This window comes from Trichoderma gamsii (assembly GCF_001481775.2).
Source record: "Trichoderma gamsii strain T6085 chromosome Unknown Scaffold_87.2, whole genome shotgun sequence".
Classification (NCBI taxonomy): domain Eukaryota; kingdom Fungi; phylum Ascomycota; class Sordariomycetes; order Hypocreales; family Hypocreaceae; genus Trichoderma; species Trichoderma gamsii.
In genome coordinates, this window is record NW_020171424.1 from 1 (window position 1) to 22562 (window position 22562).

Genomic DNA, 22562 nt, shown 5'->3' on the forward strand with positions numbered 1-22562 from the left:
CTATCTTGGCTCCACTGATTGCGTTAATCATTGTGGTTATTATTATATTTATACTTGCTGTGTTTAATGTTCGCTATGCGCTGCAAAGGAGAATGGAATCACATAATGATTTCTCACGGGCCTTTGAGAATGCCTCTGTTCGAAGGTATGACCACTGAAGCAGCTAGCGGATATATTCACATCTAGCAGGGTCTCAATCTCATATTCCCTCCGAGATCAGGTACTCGTTGCTCATTCATGGTCTTGCACGGCCTGGTCAACCTGCTATCATATGATCTTGAGAGCTTCAGGCGCTGCCTTGTGCATTTGAAACACATATACTTGATCATATAAGTTTACTTAGAGCGAGCGCTTTTCAAGCTATATGTTTATCAAGAGGGTGGTCTTTAAATTTGAGAGTTAACTAAACACCCTGAGTACGATTCTAAACTTTACTATACCATCTACTAAATCCCTCAAATATATATAAAAAACCCCCAATTCTTGGTCATTGTAACGATCCGTTATACCGTTAAGCCAAACAGGGCAAAAGATTAGGCCAATAATCACTATTGTAGCAATTACTGTAACGGAGCCAGCGTCTTATAAGGGATCTATCTGTTACGGTAAACTAGGCCGTGACAGTTATTTAGTGCATGTGGTTTTAAATCCAGGGACTTAGCCCGTTAAGAAATCTCAGGTTATAAAACACTTCTGATAGAAAGGTCTTACCTTTTCCTTCGGACCGATATAGTTCTTTATTAACTGCACTTATTCTTTTTCATCGATTCAATTACTAACGGTCACCAAGAAAGCTGGATGTAAAGGCTACAGCTTAGCAATAGGTCAGCAAGACTGGACGGCCTACTGTTTATCTTCGCTATGTTTCGACTTGGTAAAGAAACTTACGACAGCATTGATTTGTTCTATAGCTTTTGCATTTTATAATATGCTATGCTTTAAGTGAATGGCTGGGCTTAGGATTGGAAAAGGCCTTATGATATACTTGGCTTTTGCTTTTCTGCTTGTATATAGTTCATTCTGCTTGCTTGATTTATGTTATGTGTTGCTTGTAAAGCCATCCTCGCTATGTCTATTCATTTAATAATAGCTCTGCATTGATCAACCCACTTTGGGTCGTCGCTCTGGAACACCTCTCTGATGAAATCCGCCGGACTGCTCATCAGACTTCGCAGCAGCCGTAGTCGTGCTCGCAGTCTTTCTGGGCTGGCTATACGGAGCATCTCTGACCTCGCATTCAGCTGATTGTCCCTGCTATAAATCCAGCCCAACGTTAATTTAGCCGTTTCCCGGTCTCCGACGCAGCAGCCGGGTCGGGCCCTGGAGCTTACCTGTCGCCTCACGCACGTACTGCGTGCTGTACATCGTCGCCTCCACCTTCTTCTCCTGCCCCTGGGCTTTGTTCCACACGAACTGGTCCGGCTCGAGGAACCACAGCATCCGTATTGCCAGCAGAGCCACCCGCGTCCCTCCCCTCTTCTGCTTTACCTTTTTGTCCGCTATCGCGAACCCGACGACTTCATCCTCGCCTCTTCCCCTGGGCACGTTATACACGACCATGTCTACCGTCATGCCTACCGTCAGAGCCAGCATACAGAGGAGCTCGACCTCGGGCCTTGCCTGGAGCTCTTCAGGCAAGCGGTGCGCTTTCTTGTAGTGGTTGGTGAGCCCTGCGTGGGGTGCCTTCATGTGGCCCGAGTTCTCCAGCAGCTGTTTGAAGCCGCGCTCGAGCCCGTCGGGGAGACCGCCGCTGAGGGGGAACGTGCACCCGAAGTCGATGCAAGTCTCCTTGGCCTTGTGCCTTTTGCTCTCCCGCGCGATCTCCGACTCGACGGCTTTCCGTTTCAGGCTCCCAGGGTGTAGATTCATGGCCCAGCCGACCAACGAGCTCTTCTCGGTCGACGGCAGCACTCTTTGCGCCATAGTCGCCGTAATGGTCCCACGAGAGCTCCTAAGAACCCATTCGACACGGTTGCGTCTCAGCGCCGACCCGATGTGGTATCGCCACTGTCCGGCCGACTTTTCTGGGCTCCCCTTGTTGTATGTCTGCTTGTAGAGAGAACTCAGGATGGCTAGCCACGTCATGTTCTTCGAGCTGAGAGTCCTGTCTATTGCCTTGTTACTGCTTGAATGGAGAGCTTCCAGGATGTGGTCGACGTATCTGTCTTGCTCCAGCTTGTCACTTGTAATCGCCTCCTTCAGCTGGCCTTGCCCTTCATCTAGGGCATCGTTGATTTCCGCTACAATACTGCTGAATCTCCTACGTTGCCCTCACTGGTTAGCTCTCTGCATCTGCGTCTGCTGCCGCTTAGGGCCCGACATTGGCTTTTGATGTGATGGTATGGACGGTGCTTGGATATCTAGGTAATTATACTTACTCGGAGCCGAACGCGGCCGTGCCGTCCTGACCTGTGGCCTCCCAGTCATCAAGGCATAGGCGGCCCTTTCTGAGCTTCTCCCGTTGCTCGTCCGAAAGCTCGACGCTGCGTCCCCGCTTCTGGAGAAGCTTCCGGATCCTTCCCTGCGAAGAACTGCCGCATCTCGGGGACGAAGTGATTCCGGAAGACCTCCTCTATGTACTCCGCCTCCTGTGACAGAAGCCGGACCCTCGCCTCGGACTCTCGGCCTGCCGCAACTTGCTTTCCGTAGTGGTACTGTAGAGACGCGGCCTGTAGGAGGTGCACTCGGCGGTTCTGCACACCAGGCCAGTTCTTTAGATTCATCCTCCCCTGGCCGGCCATGTTCAGCCTCCCCGGGTCGATGTAGGGGAACGCATGGTTCTTGATGCTCTCCATCGTGCCCAGATACCTGAATGTCGTGCTTGGGAGCACCCTCTTGTCGCCAGTAAAGCAGAAGCTCCCCAAGCGGTCAACCGCCGCCATGGCTTCTCCCAGCTCTACCGTGAGCCCTGACTTTCCCCCACGCTTGAACTGGGCGAGCATCGAGGCCGCGATGAGCTCGAAGAGCCTGGCGTATGCGCACAGCACCCCGGGAAATGCTTCGGGGTCGAATACTCTGAGCACCTGAGTGTACTCCTTCTGTGCTGTGAGGAAGAAGCTGATCAGCTGCGTCATCGGCCTCAGAACCATGGGCATGGTGCGGTGGTCTGGGAGCAGCTGCGACACGGAGACGGTGATGACCTGCTCCATCCTGAATGCGTACTCGCCCTCCTCGATGCACTGTTCAAGCCGGCTTGCTTCCCGCGCAAAGGTTATTGTACGAAACCTGGCCTCCGGGCTATTTTCACCCGTCAGTTGGTCTAGCAGCTTTTGTTGCGTCTTCTTTGCCGCAGGCGTGATGCCCGGTCCCGAGGCAGGCAGGGACAGCGCGACAGTAGCAATAGCCTAGCTTGCGAGGAGATCCTATGGGTTGAACTGCACCGTCTTCTTGATGTTGGAGTAGCCTTGGAAGTAGCCGGGCGTGACTATTTCGGCGTTGTCGTTCTCGCAACTCATGTTAGAGCACACCGTCCGCAACACGTTGTCTATGAAGTCGGGGGGCAAGCTTGATGCGAAGTTACCGTGCCGAGGGTTAAAGCCCAGCGAGTAGTGCGTGAGATTGGCGAGCTTGCGGTCCTTGTACTGATCGTCGACCTCCTTGAAGTCTGCAAGCAGGCAACTCGGCTCTCCGTTGCCAAGGCAGTTGATATCGGCGGCGAGGGCATAGGCTATGCTGTCTATGGCGTCAAGATCAAAAATAGCATCAACAGTCAAGCCTAGCTGGCGTAGGCCGGGTGCGGTCTCGGCGTAATGTATCAGCCTCGCCGCTCCACCATCAGCATCCCTCTCTAATGCTGCTGGTCCCCCGTGCAGGTTAACTGGAGGTCTTGAATTCGCAACAGTCCTCTCGTGCCCGTCTTGCGAGTTCTCATTCTCTTGCTGAGATCCAGCGGGACCACTGACACGGGCAGTGACGACGTCATCTTGTATCCCTGATATATTGCCATTGTTATTAACACTGTCCTCGCCATGGTTGTTATTACCATTACCTTCATTCTCTTCATCATCGTGGTCGCAATCATCATTATAGTCGTCGTTATCATTATCGCCGTCGTCACCGTCATCCCTCCGAGTCTTCTCCAGCTCCGGGACGGGGAGGCTGCTGCCAACCTCAATCGAAACGTTACCCCCGTATCCATACGCGTGAAATGCCAGCCGGGTTCCTGCCCAGAACCTATCCTGAACACTCATCTCCACGATTAATTCGTCCCATCCGGATACAAGCGCCCTTTGTAAGGCTGCCCAGTCAGTCAGGGAGATCTGTGCCGTCTCTTGGCTCCACAGGCGCCACGACTCCTCGATCCCCCTCCCCAAGATGGTGCTGCTGACGCATTTGTGGAAGTACTCGATAAACCTTTTTGCGCGCCAGCTCTTGAGTGCCGTTCCTTTTGGCTTGGCCCGCTCTCCGGGTCCGGCCCCCCTTCCGTTTTGACGTTCTGATCGGCCGTTTGGCCGGTCCGGTTCACCATCTGTGTCTTCCCATTCATCTTCCCTCCGACCATCACCAAATGTCGCTCCTCTGGGATCGGGGGCGACGATAATAAACCACGTCATCCCCAATCCATCGGCTCCAATCTTAAATGTGCGTCCGGTTAAGCTAAAGGACAAGGCAGCATTGAGGTGTTTGCCGGAGTAAGGAGCTGCCCAGTCCTTGAAGGAGATGCTGATGGAAGAGAGAGGATGGCTATCGGTAGCCTTGGAGACGGCCTCGCCGGGTTTGCCTAGGATGGCAAGGAAGTCGAGGAAGAACGTCGGCATCTCCCGATCAGGAGCATCTTCGTCGCCGCTCTCAACCTTCCTGGATTGGGCGGCGTAGTTGACTGAGTGTTGCCTCTGTATAAACTTGATCGCGTCTGTGGCACTGGAGATTGTTTGTTCCACCCTCCGCCGGAACTTCGCCGCTGTTGTATATTAGCAGTTGGCCTCTCAGCTGTCCAATGAAACACGCAGCGATGAGAACAAGGTGTAGCGGGCTCTTTACCGTTAAAGTGTGCTCCTTCAATTCGCATCAGGTTATACGATGGTGCCCTGGTCGGGACTCTTGCCTCTATGGGAACTTCTTCTTCTTCCTCGGCATCCTCGGTAGCTATCGCGTTATAGCTACTGACTTGGTCGTCGTCATCCTGACACTCCTCGGCGCCGTTGTCATGCGGCTCTCCGGCAGTAGGATTACTGTCTTCTTGTGCGGGCAAGGGGGAGAACCGGCTCTCTCCGCGAAAATTATCTCCTGAGGTGCCGACGGCGTGATTATTCTGCGTGTTTGAGGGTGGCTGTGAGTCATTTGCCTCATCTGTGACGAATAGAAGAGGTTCAGGACGTCTACGGCGTTCTTCCAGGCCGTTCCCCAAGCTGTTGGCAGCATCTCTTGGGCTTATTATATCATGATCGCTCTCTGAGCGGACAAAGGCGCCGGTCGATGGGACGAGGCTGCGGTGACTGGGAGGGCTGGAAACGGATGCAGTGATAGGGAGATTTATATCCCTCGGAGATCCTGTTGAGTTCATCTTTGATGCTGCTGGATAGGCGCTGTGCGATCTAGACTGCCTTAAGGATGCTCCCATCAATATCAGTGCGGGAGCTGCCTCCTATATAGCGCTCTTCCTTAGCAATCTATCATCGTCTGTCATACGGTTGCACACTCGTTCCCTGCATTCTACACTTTAAACACTCCACTACTCTACACAATTGTTCATTGTCTCTACCCATCGTCGCCGCTGTCGCTAACCCCCTAACCGAACCTCGGAGGCCCAACCCGGCCCTACCCATGGGACTCCTTTGCCGATGCCTCGCCCCAGGTCGACCACACTGCATTGCATATTGATACATTGATACAATGCCCATTGATTGGTCACAGATACGTGTCTGAGCGCATAGATTCTCCACGAATATGATATAAGCACCTGCCTCGCAAAAGGCCTGTGGGCCCATCCCGGCAGCTATTTCCTTGGAGCCCTTGTTGCAGTCCGAGGAGCTGCGACGCCATGGTGGGCCATGCTAGGAATCCGGAAGACTTCTGGCCTAGTATTATCATTACTATTCCGGAGGGGTGGGAAGACCATGAGCTCGTCAAATCCGTTTCCGCTACCCAACGAAGATAGGAGAATACGTGTTGCTTGGTGGTTGGCACGAAGGCTTCCGCCCACCGCTGGCGGACCGGGCCTGGTGCTTCCTCCGCGAGAGAGGTCTCCCGGTTCTTGAACGGACTCTTGGACAGCCGCTGGAATGGTCTGTTGTGGCAAGCGAGTATTGTTCAGGCCATCTCCTTTGCTGCTGGTTCCCATTCACCTCTGCTGTCGTTCGTGTTCATGCCCACGCTTCTGTCCCCATCAATCGATGTTGGCGGATTCTCATCTTCGTCAAGCTGCTGATCTCTTGGCCTTTCAAGCGACTGACGTTGTTGACCCGGATTGAGTATGCCACTGCCATCCTCCTCAGCAAGCCACTTCTCGATGGTCTGCCCCCTCATATGCTTGAGCTTAGTGAACGGAGTCCCGTATTTTGCCTAGGCATCCAGTTACGGACATCTGCTCTACTAACGTCAACACTCACCTCTTAATGCTGCTCAAGAATGGGTATTTACGATGCGTCCTGATGTCGAATGATCAGACGGCAGCATTTCACCCAAATGTCATCGTCCGTCCTAAGAATATGAGAAATAAACGCAGCAGGGTCATTCATCTTTTCTATAAGATCTTCTCGGTATTTTAGAAGAATACTCTCTGGACACAGCTTCATTTCTCTGATTTTTGGATACTTTCGTTTACCTAAATTGGTAACCCATCCAAGATGGCACAAAGTTCGATTGTTTACTCCTTTGTGTTCTAAATAGTATTTGAGTCAGGGAGTTGCAAAGATAACTCTATAGATATTATGCACTGACCTGTCTTTTTAATCATTTCTGGAATGCAGAGAACGCCCCTCTTCATCTGTGTCCCAAGGAAACCATTCTGGATGAAGAAACCAAAGCATTCGAGTAGTGAGGGTCACAGCAAATAGCTTTGGATCTTTCCGAGCCCCAGCTTCAAAATGAGATTTGTGGCTCAGTAATGTTGGTGTGACAATCGAGGAAGCCAGGGTCAAGACAATCATTAAAAGCAGATCACATAATGGATCTCCCAGAGACTGTGCGAGACACTTATGGGCAGTCTCATAATGTGCTAATATTCTCTGATCACCGTGAACAAAAGTCTTTTGGCAAGCTTCTAATCCTTCTCTAATAATCTCTGGGATCTCGGAGAACGGAAAAGAGCATTTGAAGTCGATCATATATCGTTCTGGTTCGTCAAGTTGAAGAGTGTCAACGGACACTTGTTCCTCTTGCTCAGTGAAGCAGTCTGGCTGCCCAGTTAAGTATATGTTACCACCGAACAGCCACTTTGCCTCATCATCCAGGTCGCTATAATTATCTTCGGGGCCCCACTGGAAGATGCCGGAAATAAATGGACGGCTCACACTAGGTTGATTGGCCCGGCTAACTTTAGTAAACAGACTGTGCTTATCATACAGTGGGATGATCCAGAAGTACGGCAACGCCCGTTTACCAAGTGAGCTTTTCCAATCATCGGCATCATTGCAGGTCAGCGAAGCTGATATAGACTCATAAAACTTTCGAGCTAGCTGTCTGTAAAAGCAATGATCCCAGAAAGTTCGGATGATGCCGTCATCCCAATCAAAGAGACCTTGCACTCGTTCAGGATAAGTATGCCCTAAATAATGATTTCCCTTCTTCGATTGCGCTAAATGTGGCCCCTCGCCAACTAGAGTGCGAATGATATCGAAACTTAAACCATTGCTCCCTTGTTTGAGCATTGTATCGCTATCAACGAGATTCGGGCTCACGTAGAGCTGTTGGATTACCTGGAGCGCAAACTGCTGATAAACCATCTTTCTCATGTTATCCAAAATTTTGGAACGACCATCTGGTCCGCAATTTTGCAGACAATTCTCTAGCTCTCTTGCACGGTAATATTCTTTATTAACAAAATCGACAGCTCTCCAGTTGCCAAATACGCCTTGAAGCCCGTTGAAGGTGAAAGTAGTCAATGGAAGAAGCTCATCAAGTAGATGCAGATTAGACCAATTAAAGAATTCACAAGGTAACCAAGCAAGGCCGGTATCCCGCATGCTCCCTTCAAAGTTCATCCCTCGAAGGTTCTTTCCCTGCCGGTTTTGGTATTGATCTTTAAACAACTGAGACCGCTTAGCGATGTGATGGCAGTTAACACTCGCTTTCAGAGAACGGAGAAGAATTGTGACCATGATCATGTTTCTCTGGTGATCCTCCCAGCTACAGTCACGACGAGTTCCTCGCACCCGCACGAAGTTGATGGCGGAAATCCACCGATTGAACTCCCAACGCATGAAACCATTAACAGAGGCTGTTGATAATTCCCAGAACGGTCGGTGAGGCCCACACGGTTGTGCTGTAGAAGGGTTTACATACGTAAATAATTCCCATGATATTCGATATTCTTCTCGAACACCAAAGCTGGTCCCAATAGAGCTACTTAAGTCATGGCGAATGCGACATTTCATAGCTTCGAATGCTTTTCGGAGGCGCTTTATTTGTGGTGTTGACTGCGAGGAAGTCGCTACCCCAGCGTTATGACCTTGCCTGCGGCTACAATCCATGCGTCCAGAAGTGAAGGTGGACATGTTATTCCCTCTAAGTGTGGCTCGCTGAACAGACCAGGCTCACGTTTAGAAGCTGTATGGAAAAGGTCTTTGTTGATATTGTAACGTTGTGCATAGACAACCCCTCCCTTGTGCAAAGGATGTGTCCTGCGAGTCTCAACTCTAGCGCTGCCAGCTTGAGCTGTCAGCGTCCAGTTAAAAAATTCCGATGCTATCAGTGGTGACGTAGCACTGTTTTTCATCGTACCAATCTAATGCCGCAAGCATTGGCTTTTCCAAAGGAATGTGCTGCCTCCAGAAGTGGCAGTATTCTCGATGCCAATATCTATCCACGTATTCGAGAGGTCTGATTTAGGCCAGTTCAAGACTCGGTTAAGGTGGGTTGTGATTCTGCTGCGACAATCTTGGAATGTGAGTGATTTTGCTTCTAATTTGATGTTCTTTGCGCCTAGAACGATAAACATCCCGCGAAATTTTGTAAGATCAGGGGCTTCTGCGCTTTGTGACATATGCCTCCAAATTGCCTCCAAATATTCTTGCGGCAAGTAATGGTGCATATCGATGTCATTCCGAACGTGTCCAGAGCATGCTTCTCTCCGCCGACTATGGGCCTTACTCTGGATATCATCAAACGATCGGGGATGATGTTATATTACATCGTGAGGGCAAATGTGCCGGATTGCTGGCAGGAGCAGTCTATCAATCCACATACGCCGCTCGTCGTTGGTGAGGTACGATGTTGTGCGACGCACATGTGAAATTCCGGGGAAGAAGACATAAACACTAAACTGGGGGGGATTGGTGTCCACTACCAAGTCTGAGATGGGGAATAGCGTGAAGAGGTTTTCCTTGATGAAAGACATGAACGCTCGTCTGCATATTTCTCGACATGGGCGCAAGATACGAGACGTAAAGGCCTCGGTTAATTGATAGACATGAAGCGAAACTTATAACACTGTCCACATCCCAGCTGCGCTGGATGCTTGGAATATTGTAATGACTTTTCTCAAAGCGTAAGTGCGGCTGTGTCTCTCCTCCACTTAATGTTGAACGCCAATCCAGAGGTCTAATCTCATCCTCGCCCGCTTCGGTTGTGTTTGATGCTGGACCAATTGCATCTGGCAGACCGATGTTTCTCCAGTAGCTGGCCATTTGACTGAGGCCAAGTAGAGTGTCCCTATCGGGTCCTATAGATTCCTGTTGCCCGCAGTTACAAAGGCAGCTCCAGGCTCTCTCTAGATATTGTTTTGCTAGAGAAAGATTTGATCCACTCATGTCATTCAGCTCATTAGTGTTACCAGATTTATCCTGTTCATCTAAGGAGTCTATCTCTGTTCCCGTCTCTGATTCAGAATCTTCATCTGGTAAAAATTCAACGTTGGTATAAGTTGTACCATGTTCTTCTTCCTGATTGATTATGATATCTTCGCCCCGTTCCCTTTCTTCGAGATTTTCAGAGGTTCCATGGCCGTTCGTGCCGGGGCCATCTTCCAGGATAGGTGGTGGTTCAGCGGGTGCCTGATGCGCATAGACCGACTGATAATCTGACGTAAGGAATATTTCGTTATTTTCATTGTAGTCATTATCGTCACAGACGGCCGAGGCTGGATTATTACAACGTAGAGCCTCTATTGAAGGCGGAATGCCGGGCTGTAATGTCTCATTGGCCTCCAGCTGAGGGTATCCAGTATTTAATCGAGTGGCCGGGCGAGATGTGTTTCGTAGAAGCGGTAATGTTGAGATAGGAGGCAATAATGCTTCAGCGGTGCTGCGGCCTAGCTGAAATTCATTGTTGCAGGGTATTGCTTCGTTTCTATGAGGCTCGACCGGATCGCAAGACGCTGCTAAGATTGGAGATGCTGGGTTAGTACTATTTGCGAGGCCATTGAGGCGATCAAGGGACTGAAAAGTGGTGTGTTGTGTCGATGGCGTGAGCATAGCGTCTGTCTGCGGGGCGGTGTAGATCCGAAATCGAATATCTCCTTGTGCGCTCACATAAGCAGATTGAGGTTGTCGACGAGCACGCCTTACAATACGTCTTGCGATAACATCTTGCTTTGCCTTCTCCTCTTTAGACGCATATTTTCGGGGCCTGCCGACGTGTTTGGGACCTTGTGGCATAATTAATATGTCTTGGTAGATATAAAAGGGGGCTGTATACAACACCCATATGTAGGTTTCTGGTTTACAGCTGGTAAGTTCTGACAACCCTTGAAATAAATAAACTGCGGGGTTCATATCTGAATATACTAATTAGGCTAGTTTTTTGACCATTAAATTATGAAGGCTAGAACGTTGACTGCAAAACTCAAATAGGCTAGCTTGATGACTGCAAAGCCTAAAGCGGTAATTTACGCGGACCCGAATGATGAAAAATACGACAACGCAGCGCATAGAATGGTGATTGGCAGTGAAACGGGAATGGGGCCCGTTTGGAGATAAAATTCTACAGTAAACCAGATGTGGAAAAAATATGAAGATCAGGACAGGTGTCGTTACAAAAACCAACGGAATAGTTGGTATACTGATCACGATGCGGACGAGAAGAATCTTGCAGATGACAGGAGTGCCAAGTTAGATCAGAAAGATCATCGCACACTCAATCATGCAATAGAAAAGGGAAGTCCCCTTGTTCAATTGTTGGAGAAGATTCAGACTGAGAACAGAGCTCGGAGAGCAAATCAAAACGGAAACCAGAATGCTATGATCACGTCAGAGCAAATAGAAAATTTAGTCGAGACGCCTGACCGTTATGTGGATAAGAAGGGAGAACAGACTGTGCTTTTGAAACTGAAGAAAAAGCTAAATACAAATGGAAAAGACTTGGAAAAGGCGCAAAAGAAGGCTTCAAGGAAGGCTTCAAAGAAAGCAAGAAGAACGGAAAAAAAGAAAGCAAAGCAGGAAGCGAAAAAGAAAGCAGAGATGAAATTCAAAGAGCGTGTAGATAGGAAGTTAAAAGGGGAAGCAGAGAGGAAGGTAATAACTGGCGGGCCTCCTGAAGAAACACAGACTGCAGTCTGGCAGGCATTGTGGGGTTTCGAAGAGGTGGTTCAAGAAGAACAGGACAGTGAATCAGTGGTTGAGGGGGTTATAACACCTGATTCCGAGTCCTAGCATCGCAAGCTATTCAGTCTCGATCCCCATTTATTATTTTATTATTCACTCCCGTATGTTCAGCTTACATTACTTAGCAATTTTGAGTTTATTTTTATTTTTAGGAAAATATTTATACTAGCCAGTGCATATGTTCCGTAATTAGTCATAAACTCCAGGGTTTATGATAGCATACAGATCTGATATTGTATAATATAAGCCTTGTTTTCTTTACTCTAAGAAATTGCTTTACCAGGAATGGGAGAAATAAAAACACAATATGGCTACGCGAATAGCAGATGTACTAGATACCGCTTCTGGTGGTGGCTGACTTGTATAATGAAAACGAGGACAGTGATGATGGCCTTGATGCTCAAGCGTCCGGAGAAACCTACGATGATATCTATCTCAATATCTTAAGTTATAGCCTCAATGAGGATAGCAATGCATCTAATCGGGCGGAAGATTTAGAATTAATCACTCGTCTGGCGATCTGAACTTCAGGCGTGCGTGAAATATTCACCCCTATTGCAGAGAGGAGCTGGATTCGAATGAGAGAGGCGTTACTGATGCACAGGGCGCGAAATCTAGCCGGGCACCTATATTTTACAACCAACTCTGCAGTCTTCACTGCTCAAAGGGCTGTGGGCACGTTCCAATGGAGTTTTACGATGGACTACGGTCGAGGAGGGACCGGGTCGCGGCCGACAAGTGATAAAGACGACTATTTTCCCATATCCCACCTCCACATGATCAGATGGTGGGATGCCCGCTCAAGCCAATCACCAGCGGCAGCGGATTCTTCGACGATGTCATATTCACACTGCAGTACTGGCAGGCGCCGTATAGTTCCAATCACGCGGTAAGCAGTCTTGCGTTTGACCTGACAAACCGAACGTTTTGGCTGGGCAATGGATCGACTAATGGGGCCTGGATTAAGAGAAAACATTCCATTGGGGTTATGAAATAGGAAGGTTATGACACATCGTAGCTTCCTGCTTTACTACTTCTTAGACTCTGTTGGGGTCTTTATATTGCTAATGGATCAACCACTGTTGCCGGGTTTGTTTATAAGAAAATGAGCCAATTTTGCGAGAGTAGCCCCGACGATAGACTAATACCCAAAATGGGCTAGCACCAAGTCATGTAAGCAAAATTATACAGTTTCTCAAACAATACACAATACACAGATAAGGCCATGCCGTTCTATGGTCGGAGGCGACGTTACATAAGCAAATTCAACTATGCCGTTCTATGGCCGGAGGCGACACGCGACGCGATAGCGGCACGTTTACCTGCCCAAGTAAAATACCGTGATATCCACAACCCTATTCCACGCATGATTGTTCATTAAGCCATGGAGCCGACGAAACAGAGGCCCTGCGCCATTGAAAGCAATGACCATGCGGAATGCCCTTTCTTTGTGAAGATAGCCGCGGCATGTATGGATGAGCACCAGTTGCCTCAGAAGCGTAAGCGCGGTCGCCCAGACAAACAAGAATACTGTTTTCAGAGGTCGCCGTTCACTCCCAGTGGAAAATTCAACTCATGTGAGAGCTTAGATGTGTTATACTCTATCAGGCCGCGCAAGAAGTGGTCTACTATGACTCGCTACCGGAGTTTCGTTTGTAAGTGCGCCTTCTGAATATCTGATCTTCATCATGAGGAAATACTAAAGTATTCCTCTAGTACATCATATCAAATATGGCAGTGGCGACTTTGTCTATGTCGCCAACGATAGAAGTCTCAGTCAAGAAGATGCTGCCAAAAAAGACTCTGATCAGATGTGTGAGCTGCACTGGATAGCAAAGATTCTCGAGATTAGAGCCTTGGACGACACTCATATTTATGCGCGAGTATACTGGATGTACTTGCCAGATGATCTTCCTGAGAATACTCTCGACGGCCAGAAGGTAGTATCGGGGCGACAGCCTTACCACGGTCAGAGGGAGTTAATGGCTTCTAATCACAGTAAGCCGAGCTGATTTTCATAACCTTCCTTCTATTGCCGCCTAGAGTTAACAGGTATTATAGTGGACATCATTAACGTTAATAGTATTGTCGGTCAAGCAACTGTCGACCAATGGATGGAGTTTAAAGAGAAATCTGAAGAAAATCAAGCCCAAGGTGTACTGTACTGGCGGCAGGCCCTTGACTACTTGACACGACAGCTTTCTGTATATGCATCCCACTCCCTAACCCCTTTCTCTTTCCTTTGTTACTTTAACCATTGATATATACGAATGCTGATCCTAAGCCCAGTCGGTGCATAGTCGAAGTCAGCTCGAGACTTTAAATACTTCAGGAATGCCGCAGGTGGAGCCTGATAGTACAGAGCATCAACCAAACGCACTATTACGGCCGGCAGTTGATAAAGACAATGGCGGATCTCGGCTAGTAGAGAGCGGACACTATGACTTGACACCTCAGCAAATCGATACCAGCATGTATGATATACTGAGGGCCTCAATGCCAGAGAGTCCACTTCTCGCAAGGGCTACAAGAAGATTACACAAACCAACCGATAATTCCACATCTTCGAAAAGCAATCTACAAATGACGAATCCCAAGCCACGTCTCCAACTGGTTGTCGATCCGACGACCTACCAAGCAGGCGACGTTGGGGTCAAAGTCACTGTTATTGAGACTATGTCCCGGGACAATTGCCTCGTATCGTCAACTAGTGCCGATTTAATCAAACCGCAGCCTCCCTTAGTGAATCTCAACAACGCGCCCATAGCCGACCTATCAACGTCATTTCCGCTGGCAACCTTCGCCTGCCTCCCTTTTAAGTCCCAGAACCAGCTTTTAGCGCGCCTACAACATGTGTTGGAGCTGGCTTGCTACAGCTTTGGGGAGCTAATGATGCCTGAAATTCTTCTATCCCATGGATGGGACTGTGCTGAGCGTGTTGAATTGAGTCGCTGGGTTCGTATCTTGAAGCAGCGAAAAGAGTTTTCAAATTTCAGTGTCACGAGGAAGTCGGCTGAAAAATTCTTTCGTTCTATTGCTGACATACGGCATTGCGCTGTCCACCGTAGGCAGGTTAGCACGGAATCCTTGAAAGAGTTCTTCGTAGATGCTGAGGCTCTGGTTACGCTTCTTGGGGATGACGAAAGTAGAAGCCATATCACTATGCTCTGGCAGCAGGCGATCCTAGACCGGGAATACAACGCTATCCTAACATGAGCTTTGCATTGCCTTCTGCCAAGTACATTGCTCATAAGGAAGGCCAATCTATTGGTTCATAACACAGCGCTTGTGGAAAGGCTAATCTACTCTACTTTTGTGGATCACATAGTTAGGTATATAAGAGATCCTATCCCCAACTTCTCAACGAGATAATTTATTGATATTCTTTTACTATTATTTGTTACTTTATGGCCTCTGAAGATTTTGAAGACGATTAGGCAAGCTCAACAATGTTGAACTTCAGCGCCGTGTGCGGGCTCTCGTGGCCAGACGGATCCAAATTCCTCTGATCCGCACAGTTTACAACACATACAGCTGGCTTCATATACTGCCTCAGTCTGATACTTCTCGAGGTCACGCTACCATGTGTGGCCCATGCCTAGGCTGGAATTTCCGGGAGGCCTCGTAGGGGCCATTTGGCAATCCTGTAAAGTGTTCGCAGAGATAAGATGTACGACTGATCTACTTCGCCGCTGGGTGAGTTTCTCAGCCTTCTCGCATTTGGAAACGCTCTCCGCCGGAGGCTCCGGCGTTTATCTTTGAGTGGAGCGATGATGGCGAAGAGATCTCGTGGGATGGAAACTGCCGGTTGACAATGGCGGCTTTCCGTGGTCTCATACAAACAGTCCTTGATCCGCCGGACAGGTTTCCCGACGCCTCATGTACGGTTGGGAGCCGCCGGCCCCGAACTTTAGAGACACAGAAACCGGCTATTCATTCGTCACGGTACCTCTGAACAAATTGCTCGAGGCCTACCTTGAGTTGTTCACGAAAACTTGCGTATATCCAATTGATGGATTCCTGCAGGGAGACACTAGACAGTGAGAGAGCAGCTGAGATATGACGGCCCTTATTAAGTAGCTTGAAGCTCATGATGATCTCTTAAAGATAATCATTCTCCTATTTCATTTATGCAGCGGCCAAGCGAGCAGGATAACAGAGTTGCCGAGCATAAGAATACGCGTAAAATTAAGGTGTGTTGACCATCTACTCTTGTGTGCGCTACAGTCGATCACCATCCCCATGACAATTTTCTGATACGTTTATTAGTTTATATATCTCATACGTCCGGTTATGTATCCTAAAGTCACACAAATGATGTAACCGTATTAAAGTCTCCAGTCCGTTATGTACACCCGTTACTATCATAACTAACGCCGTCAGAACCGTGGTTTTCTTCTCTATCAGTTATTTATGCTCTCTTTTACATACTGTGCATATTAACACGTCATACTTAACAATGAAGTATTTCTGTGACAGCCGGCTGCGATGTACAACTGATAGTGTATATACCGTTTACTGGTGGTAGCTGTCTGTAAAGAGTAGCCCAGAACCAAATTGCAAACCGTAGGACCATAGTATTGCCGAGCAGCAGCAAATTGTAGCGAAGACTTCTCCTTTCCACGTTTCTGAACAGAAAATGGTGCTAGAAATTGAAATCCATAATATGAAGAAATAGAGAGGATTATAATGCCTTCGGCAGGGCTAGATTGACCACAAGATGCAATAAATGTCCAGGAGACCAAAACTGCCAGCATCATCCCCTCGCAAGTCATTTTAATTCCATTAGCCTTTTCGCGTAGTATAGAATAAAGTAACCCAATAACTTAAAAGTAAAACCAGAGGCGTACTCCAGTTCCGTATAAATCTAAAGCCGCTTGTTCGTCTCCAATACCGCCCATTGCGTTATATTGCTTCTGCTTTTTGTACGATTATTCCGCAATTTCCAAAGGTTATATGTTAATACATGTATATTAACAGGCATGTTACGACCCAACTCTTATGGTCGCAACAATGGGCCTACAGGGTAGGCGACATCGGATTAACGTAGGACCGAAATACCAATCACGATAGGATCATTGGATCATCTCAATGATCCCATGAGCCAAGGAAGGATCATCATCTTCACGAGATGATCCACGGTGGATCATTAGATTTTGTAAATGATCCAGCATATCCAACTGGATATATAAGTTCATTTCTCTACACTCATCTGTTAGATGCGGCGGGCCTTTTCCCAGTTTGCCACGTTTGGCGGTTGCTTAAGGACACGCGAGATGCTGTATCACGTTTTAAGGGAAACCGTGACGACGTTACCGAATGAGTGATCTTTGTTGGCTCTGGATACTGAGGAAGCCGGTCATCCCATGGTTATCAAAGGATTAAAAATGATTAAGTATTTCGCATACGTACTCCTCTAAGATCACTGAGATCTGGACCTCCGCATACTGCAAACTGAGCACGCTCCGAGACACCGACTTTGGCAATCGCAACAAGCTTTGCGCGGCGATGTTTTACACACTCTGCCGCAGGTTTTGAACTAGACGTAATAAGGTTCTCGTTCCGCCGGTCGAGCTCTCGCAGGGCACGAGGCGTGAACTAGATCTTGGACAAGCCGTCGTAGAATTCGGTGGGGAATCGATGGCCTGCGAGCCGAGCCGCTTGCCTTTGACCTATTGGTGATATGGTCTGGCGGGGATTCTTGTACTCGCCGCTGCCTTCCTCTCAATGTCTGAGCCATGGACGGCAATCACGATAGAGGAGCGCCGACGTGTGGAACAGGCCAGATCAGAAAGATGTAGGTGTGCGACTTGAGCAGATGACCATCTCACGGTACGATATCCATGCTACCTAATATTGAGGTGCTGCAGGCCTTATCTTATGCGGCTTCAAACAGCTGCTGGAGATCTCGGGCTACATGAAGGCACCTCACCCGAGGCTCACTAACCACTATAAGAGAGCGCACTGGTTACAGGAAGAGCTCTAGCTAAAGCCCGATGAGATGTAAGCAATAACCGTAACTAACAATCCGTTATGCTGTTAAGGCCAATAGCCACTAACGTAGCAGTTACAAATACATCATAGTTATAGCCCTATTTTTACCGCTTCCGCTTCAATAGCTGATCTAATTTTTTCATGCTTGGTCGATAGTTTGTCCCATGCCTTATTTGGTAGCAGTCTTTCCCTTTCAGATGTTTCCTCGGCTATTCCATCATAGTCGGGATAGTACCAAGTTCCCCAGATATCATGCTCTTCCTCAGCTCGCCACTCGTCGAATTCGCTGAAGTTGAGTTCAAACTCGGTACCTGTGAGCCACCATTCACACAAACCAGTATCAATTCCATCATCCAATTCAAGAAAGAGTTCAAAATCAACGATATTTGAAAAATCATCTCCACATTTCACCAGTACTGCATAATCGTCGAGGACCTTTATTCTCACACAGTCATAGAACAGCTGGTGAGCAACCCAGCCGAGAGGAGCCCTCGCTCCAAATTTTCGTGCAAAAAGCGCCAAGTATATACCGACTCCCCAAGGGTCATGCCGTGCTTGTCGAGGTAGAAGGTCTACAGCAACACGCTCTCGCAATTCCTCTGTAGATACAATTCGACCGCCATGACTATCCGCAAAAAGATACTTTTCCCAGTCGAGCCCACGATCTATCAGGGTCTGCAGAGAGACCTGATGCAAGACATATTTGTCAGGTATTATCCATTCGAATACGTACTCGTAATAGAATAAATTCGGTTCTTCAAGCTCACATTCCTCTGCCAAGTGTCGTGCCGCATGCACTGGGGTGAGAGACTCATCTACAGTGGTCGGGATTCCGATGAAGGCAATCCAGATATCTTCTAGCGACTCGCCGTCTGTATACCACTTATCGAAAACGCGCCTAACGGTATCAATGATTCGGCTACTCGCCGAGATTAAAGCTGTCGGCTTTGTACTCTCTCGGATCGCATGATTTCGAAACTCGTCGAGGAGCTCAGAGTGGATTAATGCATTGTGTGCGGGTCTCTTGGCGGAGCTAAGTTTACCGGCGCTCCTTTCTGAGTATACCCGTGTGTAGATTGTATATTCGGCCATCGAGGCTCGATTTTCTTGCGTTTTGGCTCAGTAGCACTCAAGTTGGGGATAGCTACCAGATCTGCTGCTGCTGTAAGAGAGCAGAGGAAAGAGGAGAAGTGAGATTGAAGGCTTCATCACTTACCCCGCTGCCAATCCTGCCTGCGGGGTACGGTGGGACCTTAGTAAAATAACTGTGCCTCACAACACACCCTCATCGCAACATCGACTTTTGCAACGCCGCCTCGCAGCTAAATAGACGCTCTTCGAGAAGATTGAGAGTAGACGAATCGCCGGCGAATCTTCTAGTCAGATTCTTGTGTTTTTGAACGAATCGATCGTGGCTAGCGGCGGCAGACCTATCGTGCTTCGTAGCCTCGAGAGGTATCTGTGCAAATGGGGGCTTACAGATTTGATCTGCAGCTATGATAAGCTTCAGCCCTTTTACGAGGATATATGCGATTTATATGACGAAGGTGCCTCAATTCGAGATATCCTGGTTAATATCAATCATCAGTTTCAATTAAACAACGATTCAACGATCAGCGAGCGAACCTTATATGCTCAGCTGAAGAACAAGACGAAAGACTCGATCGTGCAATTCAATTCCTTCAAGAAGACCTCTAACGAAGCTCAGCAATCCTCAGCTTCGGAAAAGGCCTTCTTTATCAATACGTTCGTCAGCAGACACAAGTAGCTGTAATTCAACGGCGTTTACACGATTCCTATCGCTCTATACTCCCTGAAGAGGTTGCTGGTCGCCGTGACGGCAACTTCAAACAACGAGAAGACTTTGAAGTACCAGAACCAAGCTTCTCTTTGGTCCCTTAATGGTTATGAAAGCTAAAGCGGCTTGAATTTCAGATCTACGGCTGTATTGATGCGTATTTCGCGATGTATTATTTGGTTCGTTATTGGAAGATTAGCTATGACTTCAATGAGCACTTTAAGCAGTATCTTCAAGCTGTTTAAACCTTAAGTGTCCACAAGTGTAATACTACCATATATGATTAGATTTTCGAAGGCCATATCATATATAATACGGGCAGAACCGTCACCATATCATTAATATGATTACAATATATAGTAATATACATAGCCATATTTTTAACGTGACAGTATTAAGTCAACGAAATTGATTGTAGATATACAACCGCAGCCTCAAATCAAAGTCATATGCAGCCTATCGAATCTCATCCGCTTATATCAAGGTCGTCGTCGGCAAAAGCCACCCTGCTAACATTTGCCAAGCCATGATTAGAGGCATTCGGTCGCTTCAATACTTTCAATGCCCATACGGTTTATACCTGACAACAGGCGTTCTGGCTCCGCCGACATTGCCGGAATGGACAACACGTCTAAGACCATGATAGATAGAGCTGGGTAAAATTTCCTCTGGGTAGGGACTGTAACTGCAGTGGACTTGTATTCTTTAGTCCAGGAATCCAGCATTTGTTTCCGACAAGCTTTCCGCCAGTCTGAAGGCCAATTGTTATCAATATAGTCCCACTTCCATTGTGGAGATAATACCAGGGCTGCAAAATAGACCGGCGATCTGTCCGTCAAGCTATAGTAATTATTCAGTTTGGCCCAGCTAGAGCCGCAACAAGGACACATAAACGGATCATTAGCATATTTTTCCTTTGTGGTCTCGAACTGCTCAAGAAGGAAGTTCATTCTCGGTAATACTTTGTCAATGGTTGCATTGCGACCTTCTGTACCTGTTGTGGCATCATAGAAGAATAATAGGAAGTCCTGGAGCTTTTGCAAGTCTTGCCAGTTCTTTTCCGACAATAAGCCATCGCTGTTCTCTTGATATTGGGACTGGACCCAAGCATCAACGAAATCATCCTCTTCCTAGACAACTCGGCGGTCGTGGACGGGATTCTCGGCCCGACACCCTACTCCTCACAGAACGCTTACATGGGCCTTAGGAAAATCGCAAAGGACCTCCAGCCAGGCATCTGTACCAGAGTCGCCTGGGTTCCCGGTCATAAGGACATACATGGCAACGAAGTAGCAGACAAACTCGCGAAGGAAGGGTCAGAACTTCCCACACCACCATCCAGATCGGCAACAATAACCCACATCAAGAGATGGGCCAAAAGCGAAAGGAAACGGCTCCGGGAGCTAGACTGGGACCAGAACCGACCGCAATACTACAGAAAATGGCGACTAGACGCTCTCCCCAAGCCACCGGAGCTCCAGCTCCCAAGAGCTGTGTTACACAGGCTCTATGCGGAAAGGACAGGACACGGAGACTTTGTCGAATACCACGAAAGATTCGGACACGATGCCAGACCCACCTGCAAGTGCGGCGAACCAAGGACACAAGGCCACTTCGTGGAATGTAGAATGGTTTGGCCCTTCCTGCCGGAAGTCCCTGAAAAAGATCTCCGCGCGGGTGCCACTCCCCTCACCTATCTCCTAGGCCCCGAAGGGTACAAGCATTTTCAGACACTAGTGGAGGACACAAGCCCATACGGCCCTGCCCCCCAAGATACAGATTGACACACGAAGAACACAGATTGACACAAGTTAGCACAAGACCGACACAAAATTTTTCCTTTGTTTCGCATGACACGTAGCGAACGCGGACTCTGACCAGCGGCTCCTACCGTCCTATTGCCCAGAAGGGATTTATGTAACTAGCTTACTTAGTGGACGTTAATAATAAAACAAACAAACAAACAAACAACATCTCTTGATATTGGTGGCAAAAGAGGTTAATCGCAGTCTTGAGCTTTGTTGCAGTATGGATCATCGCATACCAAGAGTTCCAGCGAGTAGAGTTGTCCCGTACGAGGTTGCGGCCGCCACTGAGTTATTTACAGTTGGCCAAGCGTTGTGGTCTCCGCTGGATATACATCACAATATTATGTAGTTTCCTAAGAGGTCCCTTGCGTCGCCATTGCTCCATCTCGAGTTCAATGGGCGTTGCCAAGGCACTCGCATTATTCTCATAGGCAAGAGATTCATCGTTTGTATGAAAGGGAAAGGACCGAGGGGCTAGGTTAATGATATGGCCATTGCAGCGAAGGCGATGGTGCTCGGCATTATAGACGATTTGATACTGCTCGAGTAATACCATTCGCAGGCCAATTAGCATGGGTGATGGGCAGTAAATGAATTATATAACTCCATTCTACAACTTGCAACGTGTTATACTGTACGTACGCGTAAAGAAAGCCTTCATCATTGTATTATTATTGTCTACATTGTCCATCATAAAATAACCCGCTTTTGAGGCAATTCCATAGTCACTGATAACTTTCATTACACAATCTGCCATATTCGGGCCCGAGTGCTTGCCGTCGAGTTCTCTTAAAGCCAAAAAAGGAGTATTCTAACTAGCCAGATTCAGATGTATAGTGTGCAACAATGCCAAGAATCGCAAAGGCATTTGTAGAAGTCCAGAGATCAACTGTGAAGTGTATTTTCGAGAGGGCTGATTAGATCTGGCGTTTGACTCGCTGTTTCTGAGTCTCGTAAGTCCGCAAGGTTCAAACGCGTATGGTTGAAGGAGAGTTTGGTAGCTAGTTGTCGATCGCTGGATTCAGGAAGCAAAGTAAGGGCCTGAATTCTGCTTGCTTCGCCATGCGAAAAGAGACGCTACAGGTTGTGATCCACCGTACATATAGTTGTTCGAGAACAGCGAGGTCTAAATCGTGAGTTGCAATCGTGGAAAGACAACGGCGTTTATAATGCGTGTTTGCTGGGCTCTCTCAAAGGCGTCGACGATGTTGGCTTGCATCAAGGCAGTGCGGGATTCTCGGGTAGAGGATATATCGATATTAT

The 22562-nt window shown here is 48.0% G+C and overlaps 5 protein-coding genes across 5 annotated transcripts; 1 reads left to right on the forward strand and 4 right to left on the reverse strand.

The window, feature by feature from the left end:
- Window positions 1–1278: 1278 nt before the first annotated feature.
- TGAM01_v211064 (hypothetical protein) lies at window positions 1279–3149 on the reverse strand (the record flags this gene model as incomplete). Its single annotated transcript, XM_024550971.1, has 3 exons — window positions 1279–2260; window positions 2379–2521; window positions 2568–3149. The coding sequence occupies 3 exons, from the start codon at window positions 3147–3149 to the stop codon at window positions 1279–1281; spliced, it is 1707 nt and encodes a 568-aa protein (XP_024404280.1).
- Window positions 3150–6887: 3738 nt separating this feature from the next.
- TGAM01_v211065 (hypothetical protein) lies at window positions 6888–8654 on the reverse strand (the record flags this gene model as incomplete). Its single annotated transcript, XM_024550972.1, has 1 exon — window positions 6888–8654. One exon carries the CDS (start codon window positions 8652–8654, stop codon window positions 6888–6890), a length of 1767 nt encoding a protein of 588 aa, XP_024404281.1.
- A 762-nt stretch (window positions 8655–9416) lies between these two features.
- TGAM01_v211066 (hypothetical protein) lies at window positions 9417–10754 on the reverse strand (the record flags this gene model as incomplete). Its single annotated transcript, XM_018809750.1, has 1 exon — window positions 9417–10754. One exon carries the CDS (start codon window positions 10752–10754, stop codon window positions 9417–9419), a length of 1338 nt encoding a protein of 445 aa, XP_018657012.1.
- A 2329-nt stretch (window positions 10755–13083) lies between these two features.
- On the forward strand, window positions 13084–13960 carry TGAM01_v211067 (hypothetical protein; the record flags this gene model as incomplete). The annotated part of the gene is made up of 3 exons (XM_024550973.1): window positions 13084–13354; window positions 13416–13697; window positions 13761–13960. The coding sequence occupies 3 exons, from the start codon at window positions 13084–13086 to the stop codon at window positions 13958–13960; spliced, it is 753 nt and encodes a 250-aa protein (XP_024404282.1).
- A 3823-nt stretch (window positions 13961–17783) lies between these two features.
- Window positions 17784–18785, reverse strand: TGAM01_v211068 (hypothetical protein; the record flags this gene model as incomplete). The annotated part of the gene is made up of 1 exon (XM_024550974.1): window positions 17784–18785. One exon carries the CDS (start codon window positions 18783–18785, stop codon window positions 17784–17786), a length of 1002 nt encoding a protein of 333 aa, XP_024404283.1.
- Window positions 18786–22562: the final 3777 nt, after the last annotated feature.